This window comes from Mycteria americana, chromosome 6 (genome assembly GCF_035582795.1).
Source record: "Mycteria americana isolate JAX WOST 10 ecotype Jacksonville Zoo and Gardens chromosome 6, USCA_MyAme_1.0, whole genome shotgun sequence".
In the NCBI taxonomy this organism is placed as follows: Eukaryota; Metazoa; Chordata; class Aves; order Ciconiiformes; family Ciconiidae; genus Mycteria; species Mycteria americana.
In genome coordinates this window covers 54,723,639-54,746,308 of record NC_134370.1, presented here as the reverse complement: position 1 = coordinate 54,746,308, position 22,670 = coordinate 54,723,639, and the positions used below count along the sequence as shown (strand labels likewise).

The following is a 22,670-nucleotide window of genomic DNA, read 5'->3' as shown; positions in this document are numbered from 1 at the left end:
TAGACTAGGTTTTTCCTATAGATTTTTTTCTGTGTTTTTCAATGGAGGTCTCCAAGGAGAACCCGAGAACTGGATGGTGAATAGGTCTCAGTAGGCGCTCCCTTGTCAAAGTGCTGTGGAGTTCATTCAGCAGCATTCACTGGTCTACTACCAGCTGTGAGGAAATTTGGGTTCCATTAGTATGCTGGTGATGCTCAGCTTATTTTCCATTTTTTACCAGATCAAAAATGCCATTCTTCAGCCAAGATGCAGACATAAATGAGAACAAACTTGGCTGAAGCTGACTCTGCAGTGGACAAAGGCAGTGCTGGCAGCTGGCATTGAAACATTCACATTATTCCAGCCTAAATCTTACAGGAGAGGTGGTGATGACTTTTTTTTTTTTTTTTTGAGTGTCAATACATGGAGACATTCAGGGAGACTGGAGAGTCCCCAGCTCTAGAACTTGCTCCAATGACAGGATGAATTTCCTATCTGCAGCAGTATGCACAGCATCTTTTTTGATAAAACACATGTCACTGTGCTATGTTTGGTTGCTTTGGTATATGACAGGGAAGATTTGAATCGCGTATTTAGGTATGTGGATTTGCTCACTACATACAAAACAGCACAATACAAATAGGAGGCTACAACATTTCCTAAAGCAAATATTAAATGCAATGTGTTTTTTAAAAAATGAGGAAACCGATATGAATGTTTACTGGATATTATCATAGCTATGAAGAGATGGACCAGAGGGAAAAGGAAATTATGCACTGAACTGGAGAGAGGAAACACTGAAAACAAAATGTTCTGGCAGTGTATATTATATCATCACCTTCTGTGACTTAGACACAGAAACTATGATATGTTATAACTTTCTTTTTTTATGTAAAACTTTAGCTCTGCAGATTCTAGGCTGAACTCAAATGTAGTGCTAAATAACAAAGTGGATAAATTCACATACTTGGTGTTCCAGGCATGACACTCAGAGGCAAATAATTCTGTTTGTCTGTGTAACCCTTTGAGCATGCTACCAGGTTGGTCCGTGGAGATGAACCAAATGATGGTTTACAGAGACAAAAGAGGGTGTTGGCATCATTATAGAGCTTTCTGTAGTTTAATAAAAGGGAACAATTATTTCTGGCTACAGAAATTTGATAAATTTATATTACTGCTTGCTGAGAAGATGACAATAAAATGCATAGTTTCTGTCTACTTAGAGCTAATTTCTGTATCTTTATACTACAGTGAAAAGATTATAATATCTACAGTAGGACTGAGTGAGCATTATACACAAGCCAATATACCTGACCTCCATTTTGAAATCCTGAGGAATCAAGAAAAAATTCAGTAAGGTAGTCTTCAGGAAGTTATTGAATCATTGCACGTGTCTCAGGCCATGAACAAACATCCCTTTTCTAGTCAAGGGTAACTGCCTGTAGCACTCCCCCAGCTCTCATCATTTCCTGAAAGCTACCACTTTTATCCAACTCATGCAGTAGATCAGTTCACGTAAACATGCCCTAATTTGTTTCAAACAATATAAATTAGGCTAGTTTAAACAGTTAAAATAGGTGATCTGAGGTAGCCTAGCTGATTTTCCTTGCAGCAAATAGGCAATGGTCCAACATTGGAGCATTGGCAACAGACCAGTAAAGGTGGTAATCTCTGGCTGGTGGGAGGTGATAAAAAGCTGGAGGTGGTAACCCCTTCGCTGGTACAGATGGATGCAGACAAAGATGCCTGTCCACTGCTGTAATATCCTCCTTTGTAATCAGTGTTAAAGCACTGGTTTTCTGCAGCACAGAGTTATACACTCTGAAGCACGTTCAGGTTCTCTATATGCAAAGGAAACTCTGCATCCAAATAGCTTTGTTTCTATTTTTTTTTTTAACTTTTCCAATAAAAGAAAAAAGATATTTTTAAACTGCAAAGTGAATTTATATATAGTGAAAAGAAAGACGCCTTCTGGAAGGACTTTTAACTACTGTTTTAGACAAGATTTCCTCCCATTTTGGGTCTTTAATGCTTTACATAGGAATAACAGTCCCACTTTCTTTGCCCTACAAAATACAACAGATTCTAGATAAAACATGCCAACCAAAGTCAGAAGCATGAGTTATAGTGTTATGTGCACCACCTATGCACAATATGGGAAAGCAGCTTTTAACAAACTAGAATAGTTAAGAGGACAATGCAGAATTGAATTCCTATGCAGAAAAAACTCAATTCTGCACAGAAAGGTAATCTCCATATTTGCATATTCAGGTTTCCTTCTCTCCAGATACTGTTGTCTCCTCACATTCACAGAGAACTATATTTACAAGATTCTGATCTGCAGCGGCACCCAGCTGTTGCCGTACCCTGTGGAGTGCCCCTGCCCAGAGTATTACAGGCTCAAGCCCTTGGTTCCGTCTCCTCCCTTTCTGCTACATGCCCTAATGCAGCTACTTAGGCAAGAGCGTCAAAAGGATGACCATTACGATTTTACTCACACAGCTGTTCTCACAAATGATTGCACGATAATTCTGATTACGCATCTTCTGATGCCTTTGTCACATCTATACTTTGCACAGAAGGGCTGGAAAAATCTGTCATTCTGACATTGTTCTAGTGCTTTTTGTAGGCTTGCCATGTTTAGCAAGGGCAGCTGTTCACCAAGCAGCAAAAATGGCTATCTGGCTGTCCAGCTGAGCCACTGATCTCTCTTGTGGGCTTGTGAATGTAAGAGATGGCAATTTCTGGATTGATAACAAACTGTTCCTTTCACCCACATTGCATTCATGAGACTTTTTGGCCCTGCTGTGTCCCCTCTCAAGCATTAAAGAGCAATGTGCTTCCAGCTGTCCTCTGAGAGTCTCATTAGATTTTCTGAGCCACTTCTATGAAGTTTCACATTGTTGCCAAAATACAATTGGTCTGTAACTATTTGGAGAATTTTTAACTTCTGAGTCTACATACTTTGTGCTAGTCAAATGAACACAGAGATTATAAAATCAGCTTTCTAGGCACTTTCAAAGATACTTTTTCTTATGCTAATAGCAAAATAAGGGAAGATTTGAGTGGCCTATGTTGATATTTTTCACAGAATAAGCTTGAGCAAATTAAAATGTAAATTTTTCTACAATCACTGCTTTTGGGTGACAAACTTTTTGCTTAAGTCTTTAGAAGTCTCCTGCCTCCATTTTGATTTTTCACATTTGGAGCTTTTGGGAGCACTTGCCCAATCAGTTCTGTGATCTCATTCCTTTCTTACTCCTTATGCTGACTTACCTGATTTCTGCAAGAGTCTTTTTAGCTTGCTAAGCCAACAGCAAACTAACCCAGTAGAAAGAAAAGTGAATTTTCACATGTTGGCTGAGTGAACTGAATCAGATGAGTGCAAGAGTCATGGCTGCACTGCGCAGGAATGGGGGAGTGGGACCTCCAAGTTCTCCGTTATCACCTCCACGGATGTACAACTCCTAGGACCAAGCCTGGGCCCTGCCTTAGGAGCAGGGGGTTCTGCCCTCACCAATATTATACGTCCCAGAAAACCTTCACGAGTCTTACTTCCCTACAGAGCAAAGTATGACAGTGCACATCCTGGCACCAAGCTTGGCATCACAACACACTATGACAGGCAGCACACCACCCCTGCCCAGCAAACCTCAGGCAGGGATCCTCATCAGCTGAAAAGCATTAGTGCCGACACCACCTAGTACCTCTAGGAGCAATAATTTCTGATTCTGAATGTCTCCACTCAGTGATGTATGCCTTCTCCCGTTGTTTTTTGGTACATCCAGTCTTGCATCTTTTTTAAAATTAACTCCAATGTGCCATCTGAACACATAAGATTATCTTAAGGCCATATAAAATTGATTTACAGGGACACGTACCTAAAGACCCCAGAAGTGAGGCTTAAGGACATGAAAAGGACATGAGCCAAGCTCATGAAAAATTCTGCTAAATCAGTATGGTTCTCACGGGAACAAAAACCTGTTCCCCTAATCTTCTTGGATGGTTGGTACCATTTGCCACAACAGGGCTCCTATCCTGAAGAGGCCTCTGAGTATGACTAGAACACAAATAATAATTCTCAGAGTTATTACATTCAGGGAAATCACTCTGCTGTACTAATGTGTACATTACATGTATTATTTATAGAAGAGCCCAAAAAGACTTGTTAAATGAACATCTTCAAATGCAAATAGCATGTAGATAGCCTCAATCCAATCATTTACACTTAGAAAGAACAACACAGCATGAACACATCAGTTTCTGTTTTACATTGATCACAATATTTTACATCAAAATAATCTCTTTCCTTTCCATATTCCTTTCTTCCTAAACCACTGTGAAACAGTTGTACTAGGCTATCAGTGATTTCATCAGTGATACTGCTCCTGGCTTTTTACCAGTTAGCTAACATGTTCTACCCGTTGGTGGGTAGGTGACTATTTCTGCATAAGAAAAACAAATTGATGGAATCACTCAGAAGCACTGAAGACTACAGAATTCGGACATTAGACACAAGCTTTCTTTCTCATGTAATAAAGTCTCAGAAACAATGCATTTTTTCAAAGCCAAAAATCCTGTATAAACCTATGTCTTTTGTCAGCAGATTCCTTGCCACTCTATCAATTAAACTGAGTACGTAGTTATTACCACTATCAGAATTATTCTAATATACATTAGAATTAATTTTACTTTCATGTTATCTGAGCTGTTCCCAAAGGTGATTAGTTTGTAACACTGAAGTGGCAGAAGGTAATGCAGAGGCTACAGAGAGGTTAACCTTAATGTCGGAGAGGCTACTGTGCATGTCTGTGACAGATAGGGAAATGAAATTAATAACTTCACTGATCAACTAATACCTTACCCACAAAGTATACCCCACTGCTTACTCCCCAAGAAGTATTATTAATTACTTATGTGCAAAGTATCCAGGTTCAGAGATGGTCAGCATAGAGTACTTTTAGTGATGGCATCTCATGAGATGTCCTTTCTCAAGGCTCTCTGCGCTAACTCTACTCAGATGCTGATTTACTGAGATTTGAAGGCTATTATTACTTGTCTACCCGTCCTTTTCCTTCTAAGCTACAACTGGACTACGTGGAAACTTGGAAAATCAGCGTACTTATTAGGGAGCCAAATTTGATATGATCAAATTCAACCTTTATCATAGAAGGGACAAGCCTGCTATGCACTTCTCATATGAATCTTGCCGGAAAGCATCCATGCACTGAGGTCCACTAATCAGCCAGATGATTGTCATCTCCTTTTCACCAAAGCAGTTGTAATTCAGTAATATTGTATATACATATATTGTGCAGTTCACACTCACTTCCTGGGTATTAGAGAAACTAGGAAATCTAAGATCTGACAACAGTATAGTAGTCAGAAGCTCATCACTATGTCACTGATGAGCAAGCAAAGCTGTTAAGTGGACTAATCTTTCTAGTGCACTAAGCACTACAACAGCAGAGAAGGCTCTTGAGGTGAAAGTCCACAAACTGGTCAGCACACATGAAGGGTACTGAGTACTCCCAGCTCCTGCTGATTTCAAAAGGAAATTCGCAGGCCTTTTGTTACCCTTGCTGTTGTGTCATCAACTCTGAACAACTTCCTTTTCACCATCTGGCAACTGAACTCTTGATTCTTTGTTTGTGCTTTCCAGGCTGTCAGATTTAATATATCCATTATTTAATGATCCCATCCTCACCTTTAAGTTTATGGACAAGTTTTCTGTTCTAATCCCAGCAAATACCACAATCAAAATCCCTACATTTCTACTCCTGGAAGATGAGACCTCATTTAGCAAAACAGACACTCCTTTTGGAAAGATTTCATACTTCCAACTTATAAACACCACAAATTTAATATTGTCCATGTTTGTTGCATTTTCTCCACTAAAGCAGATTCAGTTTACTTTGCAAAGCAAACTTGGCTACAGCACACTTTCACTGTGCTGCCCTGTTGGATTATGTTGAACAGCTCCTGGTGACAGAACACAAGGCTGTTTCATTAACCATCCACCAGCAAATCTAATAACATGTGAAGAATTTCAACAGCTCATTTGTGGTTCAGTTAATTTATGATAAATTTCTCCCCAACGAGATGTCACAAGCAGAAATCAAAGAAACTCCAGAGAACAATTTCTCTTCTCTTATTCATACATTTATGAAGCTGGAAGGAGTCTAGAGAGAATGAGCAAGAGCAGCTGATGAATTAAGACAGTTTTGCACTTCCAATATGGAAAATAGTTATAAAATAAAACCCCATCTCAAGCAGGAAAACAATGTAATGGGGAAAAAAAGTATTTTTGCTCAAAGTATAGTTTTTATCATCAGGAACATGTTGTTCACAAAAAGGCTTTGACTGACTGGGAAACTGAAACTCTCTGTTCACAGACCAAAACCATGATGGCCAACATAATCATCCCTGGGTTGTTCTACCCCTGCAGAGCCCTTTCTCTCTCTGTCCCTGGCTTTCAGTTTGTTCTGCTGACAACTCCTACTTAGTGCAAATTATTGGGAGACACCTTTTGGATCTGGAATTCCAAACTTTCAAATAATACTTGCAGTTCATAATTTATTCATTTTCCCAATTGTTTCTCAACAGGCTTTAGCAATCTACAATTAAGACATATTAACTGAAAAAATTGTGTGTGCTTTCAGGTGTCCTAGAAAACAAATGCATAACAATCGTACTATAATTCACTTTGGAACTTAGTGATTTTGTTCATCAATTTCTACATATTCAAAATATAGAAAGCAACTTCATTTTTCACAGCTTGGTTCATGTCATTCTGCACCTGATTAAAAACAAACATGTAAATAACAAATAATTCAACTGAAAGTTAATGTTAAAATTTCCTTCAATCTGACATACTGTTGTCAAAGCCCAAACACCTAGGACTACAGGAACAGACATAAGAGATCAAACCAGACACACTCTAAAAATCTGGTCAGAGAGAAATCAATACTGAATAATCCAGAAAAAAAAATTTAAAATTTATCCAGGAAATTAGTAGTTGACTTATGCCCTGAAAGAATGAGATCTTGTACTCCTCATATACTTTTATTCCCTAGTTTAAATTGGATTTTCTCCTTCCTCCCATCTGCCTTCAGTGAGCAGTTTTTGGATGGCTTGTAAAACTGGGCAAACAAATATATGCAGCATGAAGTGTGATCACAGAATTTTCAGGAAGAATCATCTTACTAGTTCTTGCTTTATCTTAACCAAGGTTTCAAGTGAGCAGACAGCACTTAAAATCTTCTGGCTCAGAAGGAAGAAAAAAAGGAGGAGAACAGATTTCAGAAGAGCTAGATGAAAGGGTTAAAGAATAGGCTAGCAAGAAACACAGAAATCTGAAGAAAACAAATAGCCCAATCCTATAAGGTGCTGAGTACTTGCAATACCCATTAAAATGAAAAGTAGTTGACAAACATAAAAAATTTCCTGAAATCATGTCTAAAGGAACAGTCTCTGCCTTTCTGTGATGGATACACACAGGAAAGTGTCCATCATTTTAGTCACTGCTTGGTCAAACTTTTTATCTGTCTAGACATCCTTTAAAAAAAAAAAACAAAAAACACACACAAAAAACCCAAACAAACAAAAACCCAAAAAGCCCACATGTTTCTCTCTTGCTTTTTGTGTTTGCCCCTCTATGAGTATCTGAATTTTTAGATTTCTCTTTTCATACACTAATGCATACAAAATGACTAAAGAAAGATGATGAACAAATTATGTCCTGTGCCTTCCTCCTCCTCTGCCCCTGTGAAGCCAGCATGTCCCTTTCCTCCAGAGATCCAAACCATTATGGTGCTAAGGGCATAAGCTAGCAAGGGCTATTCAAAGCACAGCTCTCACCACTCTTTTTTTTTTTTTTTTTTCTGGATGCTCAAGATACCACAGTGTTAAAAGACATCCTTTCCTCCCCGTGTTTCAGCACTGTTGAAGGGTGTCAATTATTAGGCTTTAAGTGGGGAATGCATTCACTTGTGTCTCCAGAACAATGTTTACATTAACAAACACTTTAAAGTAGGCAATGTCTCTTCAACAGTAAAACACTTTATACAGATACAGACACTAGGTCACAGCAAAAAGAAAGCTATAGATACTCAGGAAAGAGCAAGAGGGAGCTTCTTAAATGAGAGATCCTGACTCATGGGAAGATTACCTTACTCCAGATAATTACAGATTGCTTTGCTACATATGCTGAATTGACACCCTTTTGCAGCTCAAATCAGCAGTCATCATTGCTTGTACTGTGAGAAAGACTGAGAAAGAAACTAGCTTAATCTCCCTGGAGGTACAAGCATTTTCAAGGTTATGCCAACTACTGCAGCTGTTCTGTTAGCATGTACTCCACCTGCATTAAGAACCACGCTCTGGGCCTGTAAAAAGTGTTCAGCAATGCATGGATGCACAGCGAAGATTTAGAAACATTCATTGACATTTTATGTATATGGTCTCTGAATATCAAACACTTGAACCTTCTAATACAAATGCCCAAAGTAATATTTCATTTGTATTAAATGCTGTAATAGTGAGGAGAATGTCATATACTTTATCAAGGACATATAAACATTGTACTATTTATACATAGCATTTAACAATTGCGTATAGATTTTTATAAATATATGTATGTATGTTTCTGTGTGTGTATGCACTTTACACAACACTACATAAGATAATTATGCAAATTATATAGCTATAATGGATAATTATGGACCAAATTATACTCTAGCATATCATTAGGTACTACTTTACTGCCCTCTAATACGTATTTACTGCTACTGGTTTACAGATTTTTTGACTTGGAACAGCTTCAAAACCTACAATTTTTTAAGTCACCAGGAAACAAAACAAGTATTTCTTTCTCTCCCCATCCCAAATTTGGAATTTTAGACCCAAAACCCAAATACTGCCAGAAGCCCAGAAACAGAATTCTCACTGTTGCTGTAGTAGCAGGTTAAAATTCCAGCACTGCGTGGCCTTGCAGTGCTGCCGAGAGGCAGCTTTATCTGGCTTGAAATTGAGATTTAAGGCTTTGAATGGGACACAAATCAGCTGCCTAGCCATCTAACTTACTGGACCTTAGCATCATGACTTTTAAAATACTTTTTTTATCATTTTATACATCTTGTCTCTATGATTGGAATCACAGTGTGCAACGGTGTCTGGCCTTATGGGTAAAGGGGATAAAGCTCCTAATAAGTTTTATACACTGTTAATCTTTTTAATGACTTTTTGCATTGTACGATGCATATAGTATTAAGTATTCCACAAAATAATATCTTGCATAATAGTTTTCACAGAACTCCTGGAAAGGCCTGCAGAGCTCAGCAACAGCTTTGCCAATTTTGATAATGGCTCACCCCAAACTTATGCTAACAAATCTTTGTAGGACACCATTGTGTGACCACTTTTACTAAAAGAGAAAGTTGTACTAGAGTACTAGACAAAAGTACTCCACAAATTTTTGCAAACTATGGCTCAAGCGATAGCATTTGTTATAATCTGGACTCAGTTCACCTATATGAGAAAAATCATAACAAAAATTGTATGACAGCACTAATAAAAACTCTTAACACTGGTTCAGTATGCAGAATCTACTTTAAAATGTGTCCACAGTAAATTTTCCTTCCTCTTAAAGAGTCCAATTAAAAAAAAAAATTAATTCATTGTTTGATAAGAAGTCTCATTTCTAGACATAATTGCATGGAGATAACTTTTGTAAATAGTGTGCACTGCAGAGGTTTTAGAAGAAATAACTACAGGCATCCACTGTAAAAGATGAGTTTGGAGAAACTCAGGATTCACTTAAAATGACTGAAGCCTTTTGATACCGTATCAGTGAAACCATCAAACTCTTAGATGAACACACCTAGTGATTGTCAAAGCAAACTTCCTATGTGCTGCAAAAACAGGATTTCCCTTCAGCTATTTTGACTTAATTAAGGTTTTTCTAACAAAACCAGTAAAAATAAAACAACTCTATTAAAAAACAAAATCAAAGGACACAATGGAAAAAACCAGGACCATATCTGAGAGGCAAGAGAAAAGGAAACAAGCAGAAAGGGAGGAGAGGGTGTTTAAAGCAAAATATAGCTCCCAAGAACATATCCTTAAAAATTTTCCCCATATTTCCTCTAAAATACAGATTTCTTGGAAGTACGAAAATTTTAAGGGATCAGATGCCAAGTCACCTGAGACCTTTAGATGCTTAGTCCTATTCCTTGAATTGAACAAAGGACACTTTGGTAGACTGGGATTCAATTATACTCAAGCTAGGCAGACTCCCCCACTTAACCAATGGGCTGCCCGGTACTGGAGTAATCTCAATTACAAATCTCTTTGTAATTGTTACTACAGTCCTAAGGCTAAAACTCATCCAAATTCCCCCCTTTTTTTTTTGCCTCTCCTTTCCACTGCAACGCTCAATCATCTTCCATGCACCACTGACCTCTTCATTTCCCACTGCCTTTCTGCAAACTCCAAGGCAGGCTTTTGGTTTTTTTCTGAGTATCAAAATGGTGCCAAGCATAATTATTCACAAGGGGAGTTTGTGAGAATAGCTAGTACCAAAAATTCGTAAGCAAACCTACAATTCACTAACTTCCTTGTGCAGACAAGGCTGGCTGTGCATATGAATACTGTGCCTGCACCCACCACCTACCAGCTTGGCTCTGCCTTCCAGGGAATATAGCTATTATGCAGCAGTCTGGCCTGGAAGGTTGTCCCATGGCCCAGCAAGTGAGTTTCACTCAGTAATGTCTTCCTGTGATAATATTCTAAAGATTCTAATGTTTCTATCTTCTCATTCTTTTAAGTTCCCCATTGTTTTTTTCCTCTGAGCTTCAAACACATGTTCTTGCTGCATATATTTAATTTCTCCTCGTCCTACAGAACGCTGTGATCCAGAACTTATGCTGAATTTCTGACATAGCAAGTTGGTACCAGACAAGTGATTTCCCTGCAGGATCACACAGCAAAAAAAGTAAGGCCATAGGAAGAAAACGAACTCCCACTTCCAGCACAGCTATCCTAAAATACAACTCCAAAAATGTCTTATCTTTTGCAAGACCGTCTCTTTTTTAATCAAAATTTACACCTGTCATGATAGTGTCAGTATATGTGAAATGATTCCAAGGGATATGCACATAAGTAACAGAGGTTTTCTCCTGGAGCCTTAGAAATAAAATTGAAGAAAACAATGCTCTGAATCACGGTGTTATAAGCAAGTACATGTACAGTTTTGAATCCTTTGGTCGATATTTCCTGTTTAGCTCTTGTCTACCTCTTCCAGGGTAAGAGCTGACTTGACTTTTTACTAGAGCTGAAGAGGAAAATATTTTCACATCCCAAGAACATTTTCCAGCCCAAACTAGATTCAAAGCCAAAACTTCAACAGCAACAAAATTGCAAATCAAAGCTCCAAGCATTTCAACATAAATTAGTCTAAATATACTGTTGATAAATTCTGATTTCAACATTATTTTTTTAATTACTAAAAATTAACAAATATTTCCAGACAACTAATAATTTTGAACAGCAGCAAATATTAACACTGATAACTTGGATATAAAGGGGGAACGAAAGCAATGTTCAACTGAAATATTTTCCAAAACCTGTTATTTTTCACATGTTGTCTCTGTTTCAAAATACAGCCAAAATATAAGTCAAAAGCAATGCCGGGTACCTCTACATCAACATAAGAGTGGCTGTAGTGGATGAACCCAAGGTCCATCTAGTTCAACCACCTGCAGTAGTGGCCAAAAGCAGATGCATACTCAGCAGGGGAAGTTTACATATACATATAGCACTTTCCCCATGTACTCTCCCAGTCATCAACCATTTTCATTTCACGGATCTCCCGATTAAGTGGTGGTGTCTGTGTTTAGTGATCCTCATTGGATTTCTCTTACATAGACACTTCCAGTTTCCAACTAACCTTATATAAATGCTTAATACCCACATCACACCCAGTGAGGAATTCCACAGATTAACTAAATGTCTTGAGGAGAACCATTTCATCATCTTTTGCTATCAAAATATTTTATCAAAATATTCCTTACATCTTGTACTGGGAGAGACACACAAGTGATCCCTGCTCTATTTTCTCCATGCCATTCATGATTTTATAGACATCTATCCATATCCCTGTTAGTTGTCTTGTCTCCTGGCTGAAGAGTCCTTACCATTTAGCTTCACATTTGTCATTATTCATTTGCCCCTTCCTCTACCTGATAACATCGTATGAACAAATATATTTTATCCAGGCAGTTTGTGACTATTTCTTCTTTTTGCGTTTAATAACAAGAAAAAGGAAATGCAAGCTCCAAATCAGGCATCTGAATACCTTGCAGAAACTCTGGCCAAAAAAATTTAGTCATGCATATATTTGAAAGGAAGCATTTTCATGAGGGGCGAAAGTATTTTTTCCAACATTTACCTGCTTTTAAATCTCACTTGAAACTATGAAAGTTTTGGTTAGGTAATGGAGGAGAGATGATTATTTGCTAACATTAATTTATAATAACAATTTGAGATCTAGATTATGTGCTAGTCCAAAGCATTCCTGGAAAGACATACTGTAATGATTTTCCAGTATTTTCGTTCATGAAATTCAGATTAGGTCAGATTAAACCATTGGGGTACTAATTCAATTTAGCAATTATGCATTGCACAAGTAGCACTTAACCGTTCATATTTAGAAGTATTTTACTTTAGATGAAGAAACTAGGAGGACAGCATATTTGTTACCCCATAAATAATGCAAGCTGTTCAATAGCTGTGTGGTTGGTGCCTCCTTCTGCACCCTTTGCAAGACAGGAGAGATTTGGATGTATTGTTCTGCACAGGGCATCAGCCCAGAACCCAGCAGCTACATTCTAAACAAAGAGGCACTGCTGATTTCTTTGTGCACTGGTTTCCCTTTCTTTGCAACAACAGTCTCACAAGCTAATTGATTATTGTACTTAAACTCATGTTTTTAATGGAAAACTAACTAATATTTTTAAATTATGTGACAATGAAGGATAGAAAAGAGGAAAAAGTTATCTACCTAACTTAATCAGACAATAAAAGAGATATCAAGCTTTTGAGAATCAACATTCTTCCATTAAGTTTTCACCTGATATAAAAAGACAAAAGGAACAGTTAACAGTTTGGAGGGTGGGTGTTATTTCTTTGCCTTCTGTTCCAACCATCACTTCAATACTTGATTCTAAATAAAGGAGATGCGAAAAATAAGTTTTGAAGTTTCACGTAGTAAAGAAGGGTTTACAGGGAAGAGAAAGATTAAAAGAATATGGCACTAGAATCAAAGAGGTGAGTCTCTGGAGAATTTTGAGGCAACCCAGTGTTCAAAACCAATGACAGAAACACAAATTTAGCAAGAAGAGAAATAAAAATACATACTCTAATACCTATAAATAATAAACAGATAATTTAGAGGAAAGCAAAAGGATAACCTACTAGTTTTTGTCTCTTAAAGGACAGATTACACTGCATTTATTTCTCCCTCTTTTGAAACCATTAAATATAAATGCATTATTTGATTCATAGGTGACTTCAGAGATATGTCTCTGAATAGTTGAGACACACAACAGCAAACAGAAACCAAAACATGATCATATTTAATCTGTTTCATCATCTTTTCCAGGTTTTTTTAGCAAGACTTTTGTTTTGATGTTCTCATTTTATTCTCCAGATCCCCAAATACTCCCATTTAAGGCACTCTGAGGAACTGAAACTGTTTGTATCTGTCTCTACCACCTGCCCAAATGCTTTCAAGAGAGGCAATTTCAAACAAAGAGCAGCAGGAAGTACATAAATAGAAAATTTAAAATGAACTGACAAGGGTCTCTTATCAATTATTTTGATATAAGCAACTTCTGAGAGCAGACTGCACTCCTTTATGTCTTAGACCACCAAGCAAACAAATTGTACTAAACAATGATCTGTACTGAATACTCTGAATATATTTTATAGTCCTTGCATATGCCACGAATTCAATGCTGGGTATTTTTTCAAATTACTTTTCCTTTGGAAAGCATTCTAATTTTAAAAGAGAGGGAGAAATATCATCTAGGTCTAAATTCCTTACTAACAAGTTAATAACTTTTTTAAAATCATGGTTCTGCTATTACTGAACAAGACATTACATTCTTTGCTTTCTTCAATTTCTTGCACCCAGAAATTAATTCTGAATAGAAGTAACCAGAAAATGATAGGGATATGGATCTCTGCTGACAGTTCTAACATTGTAGTTGCTAATCACATCTGCAAACAAATTTCCAGGTTCCTCACGCCTTCCACAAATAGCCCAGGTAAATAAAGAACACAGACCTGGGAGGTCCAGGGAGAGCGTAATAGAAAAACTTTCCCTTCGTTAAACTGTGGGATAAGTTTTTATGGATTATCTCAGACCACTGTGTCTTCCACAGTGCTCCAAAGCATGACAACAGTGTCTGATAATAACGAGTTCAGGAAAGATCAGCAGTATTTAGACACCAGAAAAAAAGAGATTTCCCAATGTTAATTGTGTTTTAGTAAAGAATTAGAAATTTGACTTTTGATAGACATTGCATGGGTCTGATTTTTAAAGGAAAAAAAAAAGTATCCTCTGCACTTTAATGGTAAAGAATCACAGACAGACACAATCATCCCTGATAACTAATGAGCTAATTTTTGAACAGGCACTCATATGCACACCTTCCACTGACAGTATCATTGTCTCACTAATGAAAACAGGGTACCAGCTCCAATGAGTTCTTGTATTAGCCTCTTTCTAAACATATCTTTCTTCCAATTCCGAGAGTCACTAATGCCACCCATTAGTAGCATTATCTGGATGATCTGAAAGCCATGAAACACACAGGAAAGACAGTATGAACGGCATGGTTTTATGTGCTCTCCTCTTCATGTTTTTTTCAACAGAGGGTTAAACGTACATTAACAGAGGGTTAACAGTGGTTAGCCAACAGCCTCTCCTCTCCCTTTAGTGCTTTTTGGGTACAAACTACAGTCATGGTGAGTTTGTTGACTTATCTTTGGCATGCGTGCATGCATATAAGACAGGAGAAACAAGAAATGACAGCTCAGAGCATCTGATACTGAGAAAATTATCACCTACTCATTATTCATTTAAACTTGAATAAAAGGGGAAGCTTCTTCTGAAAAGTGTCTTTCTAAATAGACCTCATCATTTTTAACCCAGTTGCTACAGATTTTTCTTGCTTGCTTGCTATTTTTTCATTCATACTTTTATGAGTGATACCTACTTTTCATTTGGCAAGGTGAGCAAGTCAAGGAGAGTGAAAATAAAAAGGAACTGCATGAGGATATAAAAAAATTTAAGCACTTTGATAATATACCAAGAAACAGATGTTAGTTTTGACTGCCTTATCTTGCCTGGGACTCTGGAGCAACCAAAAAGACCTAGATTTCCCAAAAAACTGCTCCATGTTTTAGAGCTCTCACCTAGGAACTACATGAGATGGAACCTTCAACGGTTAGTCAATGGCATCCAAAAGCCTTGAACTGACAGAAACAATAAAAATCAGCTTATATGCAAGTACCTTAACTACTAATCTCAACAAAATAGAGAATGGACCATACCCTGCTTCAAGATACTACTGTAAATCAGTGAGATAAAAGCAAACAAGTGCTAGCCTAATGCTTCCAGTCTATTCCCATCATCTTTTTAATTGGATACATTTTTAAATAGCAGAAGTCCAGTCCTGATTTTGTGTCAGCTATTGTACAAGAAACTTTGCCCAAAGAGATATAAAATGCTTAGGTAAATATAGAGCAACTGAAACATATAATTTATTTCATTTTACACACTATTACTTAAATTTTGTAGGATTTTCAGATTTAAGAGTCCTTTACCATGCATGTTCTAATAGTCTACTATTTCTTTGTGTCATTTTGTGTCAGCTGCAGCAAATGGCTTTCCCTAGAAAGCACCTAGTCTGGAGGTTATGACAGGCACTGCTAAACAAAGTAAAAGGGGTTAGTGAAGAGGATTTTCCATATCCAACAAGAACACCAACAACTATGCTTCTAGCAAGAATAGCTTTAAGGAAAGCATTTGTCAAATTGAGAGACCTGAACACTTCCATGCCATTAGCTCTTCTTTTAAGTGATAAAAAAAAAATCTGGCTATTGGAAATGAGGAAATCTGTGATATATCCCACTTTCCATGGCCCGAACAAAAATCATTAACATGATTTTTTTGAGGTAATTGAGCCTTTGCTCAATTTCACAACAGAATTCTCCAATTCTGGGGACCACAATAGTTGTGTCATTTGTTTCTTAAATGTTATTTTAGTGTGACCAGTATCCAACACATCACAATACATAAGCACTTTTTTGGAAACATTTCCATGTATGAAAAGTAGTAAAAGCCATCCAAAAGACCCTGGAGATTTATTAAGGCTCAGACAAACCCACTCATGAACATGAAGGGAGGCTGCAGTAAGGGTCAGAAGGCAATCAGAAAAAATACGTTGTGTCTAGGTAGTGGGGTATGTATGCATGCTTCCATGTATGATTTTTAAGTATCCTTAACATACCAGTAGCCCAAAGTTCAGCTTCCCTTCAAGGTTTACTTAATTTTTCAATTGCCTATGGATTAGGTGACTGCCATTGAAACATCCTCTTCAACCCTCTTCAGTGAGACCTTATTGAGAAACTCTTCCTGTAGAGTTCCACGACAGGAAGAAGGATGCTGAACATTATTTTTCTTAGCCAGAAAAGCTACTTTCCTTAATTGGGAACACCAATTTTAATTGAAGTATTTATGCTGTACCATAAGATGAATTTAAAATGTATGACTTAGCAAATATTGAAATTTTGCTCTTAACATTATATAGTCCTACTATACTTTGTCCTCATTCCTGACACATCTTTAGGAAAATTTTGTGGTGTGAAACAGATATTTTGTAGTTGTATTTTTATGCCCAGTCAGACATGATATAGAAAGAAATATGCTTAGATTCTGGATCTATCCCCCAAAAAAGCATATGATATTTCATGGTTGCAAACTCTGGCCAGTGTCCAGACCTTCGTCTAGTTTCCAATAAAGTTTTCATTTACAATTCTTAAAGCATTACTATCACATCTGTAAATTTCAGAAGACACTCCAAAAATTCCATAGTTAAGAAAACCATATGCCTTCTCATCTTTTGGGGTGATTCAATCCAAGTCAGTCTCCTGGATTAAACTGCTTCTACAGGTAAACAGAAGATTTAGTTCAAATAATCTATGTTTGGTCTATATGGAATTATCATTATTATTACTATTTGCAACATCTTTTTACAGAAAAAATTATTTCTTCATTGTGGTGGGTTGACTCTGGCTGGACTCCAGGTGCCCACCAAAGCCGTTCTGTCACTCCCCCTCCTCAGCTGGGCAGGGGAGAGAAAAATATAATAAAAGGCTCATGGGTCGAGATAAGGGCAGGCAGAGATCATTCACCAATTACTGTCACAGGCAAAACAGACTCGACTTGGGGAAATTAGTTTTATTACCAATCAAATCAGAGCAGGATAATGAGAAAATAAAAATGAAATCTTAAAACACCTTCCCCCCACCCCTCCCCTTCTTCCCGGGCTCATCTATACTCCCAATTTCTCTATCTCCTCCCCCGCAGAGGCACAGGGGGGACAGGGAACGGGGGTTGCAGTCAGTTCATCACACCTTGTTTCTGCCACTCCTTCCTCCTCAGGGGGAGGACTCCTCACACTCTTCCCCTGCTCCAGCGAGGGGTCCCTCCCACGGGAGACAGTCCTCCACGAATTTCTCCAACGTGAGTCCTTCCCACGGGCTGCAGTTCTTCACAAACTGCTCCAGCGTGGGTCTCTTCCATGGGGTGCAGTCCTTCAGGAACAGACTGCTCCAGCGTGGGTCCCCCACAGGGTCACAAGTCCTGCCAGCAAAACTGCTCCAGCGTGGGCTCCTCTCTCTCTCCACGGGTCCACAGGTCCTGCCAGGAGCCTGCTCCAGTGCAGGCTTCCCTGGGGTCACAGCCTGCTTTGGGCAAATCCTGCGTGGGGTCCTCCTCCGGTATCCGGCAGGTAGATATTTGCTCCACCATTAAACTCCACAGGCTGCATGGGGACAGCCAGCTTCACCATGGTGTTCACTGCAGGCTGCAGGGGAACCTCTGCTCTGGTGCCTGGAGCACCTCCTCCCCCTCCTTCTTCATTGACCTTGGTGTCTGCAGCGTTGTTCCTCACGTATTCTCAGTCCTCTCTCCAGCTGCAGTTGTGCAGTTTTTTTCCCCCTTCTTACATATGTTATCACAGAGGCACTACCACCATCACTGATGGACTCGGCCTTGGCCAGCAGTGGGTCTGTCTTGGAGCTGGCTGGCATTGGCTCTATCGGACAGAGGGGAAGCTGCTAGCAGCTTCTCACGGAAGCCACTCCTGTAGCCTCGCCGCTATCAAAACCTTGCCACGCAAACACGATACATTCAAACTTACTAGCTTTCTCATTCTTCATATGCTCCTTTCATCTTAGTTTGGAGCTCGTATTATTAGAAGCAGGATGGGCATCACCTAAAGCAATAAACACTAATAATGCAAATAATTAAATGCTAACAGTGAGAAACAATAACTGAACTCTTATCTTGCACATCCCAATGTGCATTGCATTCAGATAGCTACTAGACCTACTACCAAGTATGTAGGTGTGTCTCATTTTTTTAAAAATCCCAATTAAAAAAAAGTTTCATTTTGTTCAACTGGAATTCACTCTCTTGGTTTTACTTTTCAGTAAGAAAACATGATTATCTCAGCTCAAATCTAAAAGTGTTTTGGTTTGTCTGCCAAAACTAAGCCCAAACCATTTTACAAAAAAACTTTGCTATATTACAGTTAAGTATTCACAAACCCAGCCTTCAGTTACAGTCTTTACTGCACCTCATAGAAACATCATTAACAAAAAGTAAGGAAAGGTAAAGGGCTGAATCTCCCCTGGGGTATCAAAAAGTTGCAACACTTCTTGCTCGTGATTAACATGCTGCTCTGCGTGAAGGTAATTTATGATAGTACATGGATCAGTGTGGCCACGTTGCATTGCCTTTCCTGAAAGAATTCATGTTAGAGTAGGATCTTCAGAGAAAAAGGAAATTAAGTCAGCAACTCGCTTATCTGGGTAAGGGCTAGTTTTCCAAAGAGAAACTCTTTGGAGTTTCAGAAAGATCTTGGCACTCTTAGCTGCAAGTAGAATGGGAAAATTTTTAGCAGTTTTATTTTGTTGTTTTTGTAAACTGACCTATGAAACTTTGCAGTCCCTTTGATTATGTCACTGAGTTACTGGTATGACATTTTTAGCAAGAGTCTGTTGTAGAAGCCAAGCTCTTCAGACTCTATTTCCTTCTCCAAGTCATTACATGGATTAACAGATTGAAGCAGTTCTTTTTCTAGTAAGACAACAGATTCTATTGGAACTTTTAATGGCCATGAAGAATTTCAAACTGTATTTTTAATTCCCCCTCTTGGACTTACTGGCAAGGCAAAAGCTCACCATTAAAGCACCACAAGCACTTTCACAGTCGATGTATAAAGAAAACAGCTATTTATTAAACTTGTTTTCTGTAGTATGTACAAACAATATGGAGAGTGACAAAGTACCTTTGCATTGCACAAGCACTAAGAGCGCAAAAATGAAAACAAGGCATGAAACAAAGAAAGGATGTGTACAACGGAATAGGCACAACTTACTTTTTTTTTGTTTTGCTTTTTGTGCTAGAAATAGAACACAATGCTTATCTTTGTATGGAGACTACTCACCAAAGCCTGAATAAACCAGAGGTTAAGAATATCAACATCATTGAAATTCTTTCCAATTTTCAGTTCTTTATCAAGATTCACTTTCTCCTAATATTATTTTCTTCAGAAACTGAGTCCTCTCCCAGCAAAAAAATCCAACAGAAATGCTCTTAAGTAGACATTATAACAGAGAAATGATCAGACTTAGCCCTAGCTAGCTATCATAGTTAAAAGTGCCATTCAAGAAAAATGTGAGACACTGAAGCTAAGAATTTTGACAACCAAACCTTCACTAACTTTGAAGCTTTTTCAATTCCAGCTCTTGTAAAAAGCTAAACAACTTCCTACAATAATGTTTCCCAGCTATGAAACATATCATTGCCTGGAGTTACTTGGAATGTACAATAATTAGCAACAAATAGAAAACAGTGCACATCCAGTGCAGTTCAGTTTGGGAGTTTTCTTGCCAGCATTGCTATTCACTTAACCAAATTTAAAATGCTGTTTGTATCATGTCTTATCATTATACTAAAATAAAACCTTGAATAGAGTTTGTAACAAGTTTGACATGTGGCAAAACCACAGTCTGATCTAAAACCAGCATGCTTTCACACTAGGGTTCTTTGTACTGTGCATTATAAGATGCTACCACTGCAAACATATAAATATGGGAGATTCCCATCACTAAATACACTTGCAGGATAAAGGCTCATCTGTAAATGTATCAGAAGTACCTGGTAAATTATCAAAACCTTATCAAGACAACAATGTCATAGAACCTCAGGATACATTTGCAGATATAATACAGAAATGAATATGATTTTAGATGTTTTCTGAAAACAGACATAAGTTGTGATGTACAAAATAAAATTAAATGTGCTGACTTAGAAGCTAAAATATAATATTTCTAATATTAATGTTACATTAAGGAACTTTTATGCAAGAAAAATATAAGAACTAAAATTTAACTAATGTGAGTTCTGATGCAACACAAATAATTTCAACTTCTTTCTCGGAGAGTAAAATACTTCATTTTCACCTCCAAGAATATTTCATGATTTGTTAGGTCTAATTAAAACAAAAGCCTCCTCCCTGACCATTTTAGTGGTGCTGCTGAGCAGCTATTGCAGCTTGAATTGGTATCACCTGAACTTGGTAACAAGAGCTATGCACACTGTTCTGTGTGTGGTTAATAAGTGCCTTAACTTATTGGCACTAACATTCTCTCTTCCTACTGAAAACATCTTCCTTGATGCATCTTCTAATTATAGTTTCTTTTCCCACAGTGGTGAGAACCAAATCACAGCGGTGACTCATAGTCAGTTTTGTTATTGATTACTACAGTCAAGTCTTTTTACCCTTGTGTCACTTCCAATTTATGAGCCCCATTTACAGAGAAATTCCCATCAACTGTATGACCTTGCACTTCATAGTATGAGATTTCTACGTGGTTTTGTTGCTGTATTTTCAAGGTCATATAGCTTTCAGTGTTTAACTGGTCTCCTCAGTATTAGCAAATGCCTCCCAAATTTTGTCAGTCTTGTACCTTTCCTGCCTGCTTCTTTAATGAAATTATTAAGACAAGATTAGCAAAAAAACAGTCCCCAAGGAACTCCCTTAGTAAACTCTCTCCACTCTAAAAGTTTCCTTTCCAAAGAACTGTAATCTCTCATTTGTCTAGTTGATCACACCTTAACTTTTCTTCTACTAATCCCCATTTTTTCTAGCTTAAGTAATAATTTATTATATGGATTATTTTCAGATAGATAAAATAAACAGTCTGAAGTCTTATTAGAAAGAAACACCAGGCTTGCATGTCACAATGTGCTTTTTGTAAGCTTCTGCTTTATTTTACTCCATTTTCCAGCAATTTCTCTATACCCATGTTTTTCCTTCTAAGCTCATAATGTTGGTAAGACCACAATTCACCCTGTCGCCACTTTCTTAAATACAGATACCATCCCAGGTACATAATAGACATTTCTGAAAATGCTATCCTATAGGTATCAAGCTATTTTATCTAAAAATGAAACCACCAAAAATATTACAACTAGAACAAGAACATTTCATCTTGCCTTTTTAGAGAAAAAGGATCATTTATGACGTGGTCTGATAGCTTTAAGCAGTCACCTAAGTCTCTAAGCAGAGTTATAACTCTGAATAAAATGGTTATTTTAGTGATGCTTGCACAATGATGCTTGCTCAGCAATTACTAGCAAATGCACATTAGTAAAATACGCCCTGCAGAGTTAATAGCCTATGAATGTGCTTGCCTGTGCATGCACTAACATTGTAAAGTCACAACAGCTGTACTGTGTTTTTAAAATACTTACGCATTCTATAAGATCAATATTTCCTGTGTAATTGTTATTGTTCAAATAGATGGACTCAGAGGTACATCTAGACCATCTCAAACGTTGAAAGAGATCACTGTTTTGACCCAAAATGCCCATCTGGAGTAGGCAGCAATTATACATAGCTAGAGTTTCAATCTTACTAGTTTACTTCGTCTTATAAACTGTGTTTCACTAGTAACTTCTTTAGGTTTTAGATTCCATCCTATTATGACTGTTGTTATGAATTTCATTTCAGAGGCACTGGGATCACAGAGTCAGCACACTAGAACAAAGAAAGATCAGCAAAACTTAGAAACAAAATTTCGACTCTATACAAATACAACTGAAGGCGGCTGTCAGATTTTTTTTAATCAGTTGGAGACTCTTGACAAATGCAGTTTCAATGCCTCTCTTCCTCTGGTGATGATAGTCCATGGCTGGTCGGTATGAACTCACATTTTATTTTTAATTCAAACAACATCTGATTTGATATACTTTCCTCCTCATTATGCTAGTGCCAAAAGTAACTTCAGAAGAAAGGTTGCATCTAGAAAGATGGTGGATTTCCCTGGTA

General features: G+C 37.7%; 2 protein-coding genes across 6 annotated transcripts in view; one reads left to right on the top strand and one right to left on the bottom strand.

Annotated features, from left to right (window-relative positions):
* LIPC (lipase C, hepatic type) overlaps window positions 1-22,670 on the top strand; it is a 66,212-nt gene that overhangs the window by 26,559 nt on the left and 16,983 nt on the right. For 3 of the 5 annotated variants that reach the window (XM_075505908.1, XM_075505910.1, XM_075505907.1), the window contains exon 2: window positions 22,353-22,540. The exons of 1 other annotated variant lie outside the window; for it this stretch is intronic. In XM_075505908.1, coding sequence (XP_075362023.1) covers window positions 22,353-22,540 — 188 coding nt within the window. Of the gene's footprint in view, window positions 1-17,117; window positions 17,219-22,352; window positions 22,541-22,670 lie in introns of all 5 variants that reach the window. One more of the 5 variants, XM_075505911.1, reaches the window with a different exon arrangement.
* Window positions 1-22,670, bottom strand: part of ALDH1A2 (aldehyde dehydrogenase 1 family member A2) — a 211,105-nt gene that overhangs the window by 181,223 nt on the left and 7,212 nt on the right. The window lies entirely within an intron of this gene.